The sequence below is a fragment of the Cajanus cajan genome, chromosome 2 (genome assembly GCF_000230855.2).
Source record: "Cajanus cajan strain Asha chromosome 2, NIPB_CcT2T_4, whole genome shotgun sequence".
NCBI lineage: Eukaryota > Viridiplantae > Streptophyta > Magnoliopsida > Fabales > Fabaceae > Cajanus > Cajanus cajan.
Genome location: NC_138518.1, coordinates 42632908 through 42642196, shown reverse-complemented (window position 1 = coordinate 42642196; position 9289 = coordinate 42632908). Strand labels below are relative to the sequence as shown.

At 41.1% G+C, this 9289-nt stretch overlaps 1 protein-coding gene across 1 annotated transcript; it reads left to right on the top strand.

The window, feature by feature from the left end:
* Positions 1-999: 999 nt before the first annotated feature.
* LOC145954923 (uncharacterized) lies at positions 1000-1795 on the top strand. Its single transcript, XM_083069616.1, has 3 exons — positions 1000-1265; positions 1377-1530; positions 1781-1795. Exons 1-3 carry the CDS (start codon positions 1000-1002, stop codon positions 1793-1795), a joined length of 435 nt encoding a protein of 144 aa, XP_082925742.1.
* Positions 1796-9289: the final 7494 nt, after the last annotated feature.

Genomic DNA, 9289 nt, shown 5'->3' with positions numbered 1-9289 from the left:
GATGATGAAAATGGCATCGAAAGAGTCATTTACTATTTAAGTCGAATGTTAGTAGGAGCAGAACTTAGATATACCCCTTTAGAGAAATTATGTTTAAGTCTTTATGTTGCGTGTACTAAGTTGAAGTACTATATTAGGACTCGTAATGTTGTAATACTTTGTTGAAGTAATGTGATAAAATAAATGTTGTGTAAACCTGTGTTACATTCTCGAGTCGGCAAATGGGCACTCGCCTTAACCGAATACCCATTAACTTTCGAGCCGCTAAAAGCAACTAAAGGACAAATAATTGCAGATTTTCTTGCAGAACATTCGAATGAAACTGAAGAAGTTAATTACATAACCACCAAGCCTTGGCAATTATATTTCGATGGCTCGAAACACGAGTTAGGCGCCGAAATAGGTCTTTTAATCATCTCTCCCAAAGGGGTCCCGACGAAGTTATCATTCAAAACAAATACAGGATGCTCGAATAATGAAACTGAATACCAAGCACTGATCACTGGACTTGAGATTCTTAAAGAATTAGGCGCTAAAAATGTGGTAATTCGAGGAGATTCACAACTGGTCATCAAACAATTAACTCGAGAGTATAAGTGTTTAAATGAAAAATTAATTGAATTCAAAACTCGAGCTACACAATTACTTGACACGTTTGATGAAGTAGAGTTACAACACATTCCTCGGGACTCAAATCTTATTGCAAATAAATTGGCCCAAATAGCCTCTGGATATAAAATCAGTAAAGAGTATCTCGAATATCTGATTCATACAGAGAGTGAAGTGTTAGACTATCGAGCAATTCTAAGTATAGGTTCAGCAGGTCAACGAGATTGGAGGAGCGAATTGATCGAATACTTGCAAAATCCTAACATAAAGGTCGAAAGGAAGATTAAACTCCAAGCTCTTAATTATCTCTTACTAAATGATGAATTGTACAAAAGAGGTTTCGACGGAGTTTTGTTCAAATGTTTGGGAGACCATGAAGGTTATATAGCAATGGCAGAAATTCATGAAGGCATTTGTGGAGCACATCAAGCTGGAAAGAAGATGAAATGGGTTTTGTCAAGGAAAGGCGTATATTGGCCTACTATGATTAAAGATTGTATCGAATTCGCAAAAAGTTGTGTGGAGTGTCAAAAGCATGGACCAATACAAAAGGTACCGGCAAGTGAGTTGCATTCGATCATCAAACCTTGGCCATTTCGGGGTTGGGCAATGGATTTAATCGGACAAATACACCCACCTTCCTCGAAGAACCACAGGTATATACTAGTTGCCATAGACTATTTTACAAAATGGGTTGAAGCTATTCCTTTAAAAGAAGTCGAGCAAAAAGATATAATTGATTTTATCGAAGACCATATTATTACAAGGTTTGGAATTCCTCAAACAATCACTACTGATCAGGGTACGGTTTTCACGGGTCGAAACATTGCTCGATATGCAGAATCAAGAGGAATTAAGTTGGTAACTTCAACACCATATTATGCCCAAGCTAATGGTCAAGTTGAGGCTGCTAATAAAGTGGTAATTGGTTTAATCAAAAAACACATATCAAATAAACCTCGAAGTTGGCATGAAACTCTCGTCCAAATACTATGGGCATATAGGAACTCACCTCGAGATGCCACGAAAACAACCCCATATAAATTAGTATATGGCCATGAGGCTATTCTTCCTATCGATATTAACTTACAATTAATTCATATACAAAAACAAAATGAATTACCCGTGGAGGATTATTGGAACTTGATGTATGATGAGTTGATCTCTTTAGAGGAAGAAAGATTAATTGCGTTACAGAATATTGTTCGACAGAAAGAAAGAGTCGAGAAAACTTATAATAAGAGAGTGAATATACAACGTTTTCGAGTCGGAGAATTGGTATTAAAAGTTATACTTCCCATGGACCAAAAATCTCGATGTTTGGGGAAGTGGTCATATAATTGGGAAGGCCCATTTCTAGTCGAGCAAGTATATTCAAAGAACGCATATGTAATTAAGGAGATAAATAATTCAAGTGCAAGCAAAGTCATAAATGGGAAATATTTAAAACATTTCCATAAAAGAGCAGAAGAATAATTGTTCAATACAAGGCAAATATAAACTGAAAGGTTGGAAAAATAGATAAGAAGAATGAATTATTGCAAAAATTGCTTCTTGAAATCCTCGAAAGCTTTGTAAGCCTCGTCCAGATTCTTTTTGCGAGACGCACATTGAGCTTCTAAATGCCTCTTCTGCTCCAAAGTCTTTGCTAATCGAGAAGAAATGGCTTTGCCCTCTTCCTTAAGCCCTGTTTGATGTTGCTTGATCTCTTGACTCTTAACTTTCACTCCATCCTTCTTCGAGCGAGTTCTGTCAAGCTCGTGGTTTAAGGCTTCGATAGTATGTTCGATATCAGCCTCCTCCTTTTGCAATGCTTGTAAAGCAGAAATCATTTCTTCCGTTGATTTCTTGATAGAAACCAACTCGTCTCGGAGTTTCTCGAGCTTAGCACGGTCTCCTTCAGTTTCAACCTCAATTTGGGTCACTTCTTGATATGCAGTAGACCACTGAGTTCGAAGTTCCCAGGCGCGGCTAAAGGGCTTGATAAATGCTTGAAGCTCTAAAGAAATATCAGAAGGAAGGTCCGAATAACTGAGCAACTCATCAATCATTTGTTGCACTTCCGTTTTGAATTCAGGAATGAGGAAGGCTTGATCGAGATCTTTAACGTATGCCTTCGAGCGAAAAGAGTCGAGTAGGGGTTGGTAAGAAGGTGTTTCAGAAGCTGGCTCAACAACCTTCAATTTGTCTTTCTCTGACCCAGAGGGACCACTCGTCCAGTTGTCCAACACCTCGAAGATAGTATTGATATCTTCGTCCTCGTCATTAAAGAAACTCATCAAATCCAAATCTGGAGAAGGAATCAAGGAGAGGCCTTGGACAGAAGAAGTAGCACCACCCTGGGTTGAAGGAGAAGTGGTAAAAGGTCTAGGGGACTTAGTTGAACCTGCACAAAAGTAAATACATAAGAAACTTCCATTAACAAGGTATCATATCGAAGATTAAAGTCGAAAGAAATATACCCTGGTTCGGATCCAAGGGAGGTTGTAATTCGAAAGAAGGTTCACCTTGAGCGGAGTCTTGCCGCGTCTCCATATTAGTCAAAGGTTCGGGTTGGGGAATCTTACCCTCTTCGACAGGAGGGGGAACTTCTATCGAAGCCATGGCAGAGGCAAGCGTCGCAACATCCACTTGAGGGGTAGACAACTGAGGAAATGAAGAAGTCAGGCTAAACATCAAGAGGAAATTTGAGTCACAAGGTATAACAAGATGAACATGTTGGGTTACCTCAGTGGCAAAGGGTACGCTTTTCTGCACCTCTTGAGACACCCCTTGAGAAGAATCCAGTGGGATAATCGCAATATCCTATTAATAGGATTTTCGAACGGTTAAAGGCATAAGAGAAATATAAATGAAGAAAGACGTCGAAATTGAGATACCTTAGGAGCGGACTTCATGGCGTCTTTGAGCAACTTCTCGCCAGAGGATTGTTGAGGTTTCTTGGGAAGAGGCAAGACCATCTTACCTTTCCCCTTGTCTTGCTTTTTTGTGGTCGAGACCTGAATTGGAGAATAATTGATTAGGTATGAAACACGAGCAAGAAAATAATCTTAATATTTGAGTTAATTTACTTAACAGTTTTGGTACTGTCTGAACCTATTCTTTGTTTCTTCGAGTTTCCAATACTCTGTAGAGTAGAATTTCGAGAAGGTAAGATAAAATATTAGTTTCGAGAAAAACTACAATCCAAACAAGCTATACCTTAGAACGTAAAGAAACCTTGTCAGCAGCGGTCTTTCTCTTTCGACCCTTTTTAGATGTCTCTTTATCCTCGTCATCGTCACTCTCCCAATCAGGAGTTGGATCAACATGTCGAGGAACACGCTGAGGGATGGCAGCTACAAGGTTCGAGCAAAGAAGTGAGACAAGTTTAAGGTATACTCGAAGAAGAAGGAGGTGAAAAATATTTACCAGGAGGAGGGTTAATGTTATTGACCCAACATAATGGCCACCATTTGTTTCGAGGAAAATCGTACACGGAACATCTCGCGTAGGTAACTTTATTCTTTACAGGAACTTCTTTGCGCTCAAGGTAAAACGGGTCGAGTGTTTTCACCCAAGGAGGATGAGATACATGTTTAACTAGACCAAAAAGGGCATTTGGAAGAGGAGGTATATGCTTTGGACAAAATTTTTCGAAATCAGTTTTACCTTGAGGATTTATTACCTTTTTTGAGCGAATGTTCCGTTGTACCATTTTCGATAATGAGACAGAAGCGTCAAAAATGGTTCGGTGCACATTGTCAGGTTGATAACAAACCTTAAAAAATTGTTCGAATTGATAAATGATAAGTTGATTCTTGAAAGTACCTGGTTGTTTAGGCCCCTGCGAACAAGAAAGAGGAGAACTAATCAGCTTTTTCAGAAAGCCATCAAAATCGGTGAGTTTATCTACAATATAGTAACACCACCATCGAAGGTAGCATTTTGAGACTAAGAAGGAAGGAGAAAAGGTGGTCGGTGTAAGCCTAAGTTCTTTATCAGGGCGAAGGATGAAGTTAAGGACTTCTTCATAATTCCCTTTTTCGACACAAATATCCGCATCAATGCCTTCTTTACGTCGAAGGGGAAGAGGTTTCATTTGGCAAAGCCCAAACTGTCGAGCAAAAAGTTGGGGCTAATAAGGATAAAGTCTGACATCTTTTTGCCTCATACCCGACATGATCACATCCCAAGACAAGAATCCAAACCACAGGTCAGTTGAAGCTGGACTTATGCTACCAACTTGGTTATTTTGACGCAACCATGTAGGACCTATCAAATTCGGTCGAATGAAAGGGGCTAAGTCTTCAGTGAAGTCAGTGAAGCTAAGGATGGCTCTAATATATTTCTCGAAATTGTCTACCAGACGCTTTCGAGGGGTAAGGGTTGTTAAACGAGCTCCTTCGAGTTCACATATGGGAATGGGTTTTGAGGGCAAATGAAGTTTCTTCTCCAATAGCGCGTTGAGCCAAAGTTGAAGTAGCTATAACGGGCCAGAGAGATTTCGAGGCCCAGATTCTCGAGCAAGACTTTCGGAAGCTTCATCAAGACAAGTATAAAGAGAGGCCAGAAGTAGTTTGCTTAAGCAGATTTTCCTTTGCAAATGAAGAGCCTGAGCTAAATTGTAATAATATTTTGGGACTTGAAGCGAAGGGGTGCAAAAGACACAGGCGGACAACCAGTACATAAGAAAGGCAATATGCTCTGAAGGTGAGACAGGCGTGTCAGGTTGTCCCATATGCGCGTTAATAAAGGCCAAATAGGTTTTCTTATCCCAAGAAATTGAAGTATCCTTGATCGAAATTTCCTCTTCAAAGGCGTCAGGATAAAACCTATCTCCAATAGGCTTTAACCCTGTTATAGCAGCAACATCAAGTAACGTCGGGCAAATGAAGCCATAAGGAAACTCGAAAGCCCGAGTTTCTCTATTCCAGAAGAAGATAGCAGAAAGGAGTATTTGAGGGTTGTAGACCCCTAAAATTGTCCGGGTCGGAAATAAAACTCGAAGACCCTCAAAGATCGAAGGAAAGTCAGCCAGAAGGACTCCTAGAAGACCATAGGATGGCTATCTGTAGATTTAGAGGTCTTAGAGTAGCTTAAAATAAGGAAGTGGAGGGAATGAAGCCCAATACGGCCGTACTAAACTTAATACGGCCGTATTGAAGCTTCAACACGGCCGCAGTGAACTCAATACGGCGTATTGAAGTTTCTGAAACTTTAATACGGCCGTACTGAAATCAATACGGCCGTATTGAAGCTTCAATACAGCCGCAGTGAACTCAATACGGGCGCATTGAAATTTCTGAATTTCAATACGGCCGTATTGAACTTCAATACGACCGTATTGAAGTTCAAAAATTTCAATACGGCCGTATTGATTCCATAGCCCGTATTGCGCCTATTCCCTATAAATATGACGTCAATTGGACGTCATTCCACACTTTTGAACATAGTTTCAACCCTCTCCTTGAGTATTCTGGGGTTTTTGAGCAGTGTTCTGCCCTAGAAATCACTCGGAGAGTTGATCCGACGAAGTTCTTGAGTCCCGAGCCATTTTGCTTGAGGATCGAACCTAGTCGAAGGGAAATCCTCCGGATTTCCATAGTTAAAATTTTATAGGAGGGAGCGAGCGGGCTTGTAGAGCGAGGGAACGCCAAAAAGCTTCCCAGTTTTACGAAATATATAAAAGCACGCTTCAAAGGTTTTCTTCTTAAAATCCTTCCTTTTACTGCTTTCTGTTTGTATATATAACTGTCATCATGTAGATAGTTAATTTATAATCGCTTATAATAAATAGGGGTAATTTAGTAATTTTATACTGTTATTTATGAAATAAATCTGTCATAGGGAACCCGAAAGGGGCGCTGTGGGGTGCTAACACCTTCCCCACGCGTAACCGACTCCCTTACCCAACTCTGGTTGTAATGGCCAAAGTTGATTTATAAAATCAATTGCCTTATCCCTTTTTCCAATGTTTTGAGTAAAACATTGGTGGCGACTCCAAAGAACCCTCCTTTTGCGAAAACCACTAATCCATGGAGGGTCCCGCTTGGGATTAATATGGATTGGTGAGACATTTAATAAATAAATTGGATAAGATCGACAAGGTCTCAGTTTGAGAACAAGTCGTTCTAATAATCCAATACATTTTCAAAACTAAAATAAAAGTGAGCTCGACCGTCTTCGCGACCGCCGAGGCTTGTTTGGGCCGGTGGCGACAGATGGCGACTCTGCTGGGGAAGCTTCGAGAGTCAGTCCCATTTAGTGACAGATTATTTTTAACAAATAATAGTTAAAAATTACTTTATTACCCCTCACTTGTATGATAACATGTTTATCTATTTGGCTTTAATAACTGTTGTATTTTTAAATTTACGCAATTGTTTGAAATAAAAACTGCACACAAACCTTTGCACACAACAGTTCCCTCTATACCCGGGGGCATGAGTGATTAACCATAGGGAGTGGATGTTAGTACGGCCGGTTGTCGAATGGGTCTATAGGTGCCCGTAGACCGTTGTCGGAAAACATCACTCAAGGTGATAACCATGAACTTGAGTCCGACGGTGCGTTGGAGCTTTCCATCGACCTACGACGAGAGGAATTGGGTCCCTATAATGGGGGCACCTTGGGGGCCTTTGACCAAGTGAGAACAGTTAGATCCTCCTTGGATATGCACTTTTCTGCAGGAGACCCCTACCTCGTGATTCGCTCGTGACTATTCGTGGATGAGTGAATTGTTTGTGTAAATGCTTATGTGCAATTGTTTGTGCATTAATAAATAACCTCGTGATAAGATCTAAGAATAATCCCCATGCATGAAAATACCATGACATGAGAGGAAAAACCATGTGTGAAAATATAATAAAAGTGAGGAGCATGTACATCATTACCAATAAAGATATCATGCATCCTCATAAATCATGCATTCTAGGTTCACCAATACCTCTTGACATGAGTAAAAGAGACCCATAATTATCGAGATTCTCCGTTGAGGAGAGATCATAAGTCAAGGAGGGTAGTAACACTCTGTTTTAAAAAGGCAGCGCCTTAAAAATGGAGGGTTATCAAGCTCATGTCAAGAGCGTATTCATGAATAAACTAATTAGATTAAAAAATTCATTTTAGAAAGTGGCTGGTCATCTCTCTGTCCTCACACGCGCAAAGAAGATCAAGAAAATGGAAGCATTGGAGGAGCAAAACAAAAAGCTCACAACCGAGCTTTCACAACTTAAAGACCAAATGGCGCAAATGATGGAACTCATGCGTCATCACAACATCCATGGATCTCATCACAGTGATCATGGGTCCCATCATGAGGGAGAGGAGGAAGAGCATGAAAAAGATCCTCCACACGCTGTACCCCTTGGGGCTGGAATTATGATCAAAGAGCCCGAGGTATCAAAGGAACAATTCCACGCCCTCGAGGATCGGCTAAGGGCTATGGAGGGGCATGATTTTGACATCAAGGATGCCGCCGACATGTGTTTAGTGAGGGACATCCAATTCCCTCCTAAATTTAAAGTGCCGGATTTCCCAAAATACATGGGATCGACTTGCCCCAAGAGTCATCTCACCATGTACTGTCGCAAGATGGCTGCATATGCCACAAATGAAAAGCTCTTGATCCACTGCTTCCAAGAGAGCTTAGCTGATACCGCGCTCAACTGGTATATGCAGCTAGATGGAAATCTAGTACACACATGGAGGCAGTTGGCCGACGCCTTCCTCAAGCGCTACAAATACAACATCGACCTAACACCCGATAGGTCAGATCTTCAAGCCTTGAGTAAAAAGAATGATGAATCCTTCAAGGCATACGCCCAACGTTGGAGGGAGTTGGCGGCCCAGATAGAGCCCCCGCTGTCGGATAAGGAGACGGTGTCCTTATTCATCAACTCGTTGACTGGTCCCTATTACGATAAAATGATAGGGAACACAACGACACTCTTCTCGGACATCATCACTATTGGGGAAAGAGTGGAACAAGGACTCAAAAGTGGGAAGCTGGCTAAGCCTTCCCAACCATATGAAGCTAAGAAGGCCTTCGGGAAGAAGAAAGAGGGAGGAGTCAACGCCATAACCATCTCTTCGTCTTCTTCCACTTCGAAGTCGGGAAGATCGCAATCTACCCCTGTGAAGAAGTTTGATAAACTTCCGACCACTTATAGCGATCTCTTGCCGAAGCTAGTAGAAGCCAAACTTCTAGCTTATGTTCCACCAAGAAAGATCGACCCACCTTACCCCGATTGGTACAAGCCTCAAGACAAATGTCTATACCATTCGGGAGCACCAGGGCATTCAACAGAGAACTGTCTAGCTCTCAAACACAAGGTCCAAGGCCTTATTGATGCTGGGTGGGTCACTTTCGATTCGACAGCGCCCGACGTGAGCAAGAACCCTCTGCCAAAGCAGGAGTAGAGAGAAGGGCAAGCCATAATAGGGCCTCTCCTTAATTTTCTTAATTTTCTTTTAGGGACTCATGATCAGTACCCGAGATCATGAGGACCTTTCATGTAAATAAGGGTTTTGTACATCATACATATATCAATAAAAAGGCATTTTTCACACATTATTCTCTCATTTTGTTCTATTCTCTCTCTCTCATTAATATTAATAAACTCTAAACCTAAACAGAACCAATAAATAATTATGTTTGTGATTGCTCGCTCTGACCGGGATCCGAAAGCCGAGGATG

What these genes read in the sequence shown, in the direction of transcription:
- LOC145954923 (XM_083069616.1), top strand. Translation starts at nt 1,000, where the DNA reads ATGGCAGAAATTCATGAAGGCATTTGTGGAGCACATCAAGCTGGAAAG. An exon ending in CCTTCCTCGAAGAACCACAG is followed by an intron (nt 1,266 to 1,376) that starts GTATATACTAGT and finishes TATTATTACAAG; the next exon opens with GTTTGGAATTCCTCAAACAA.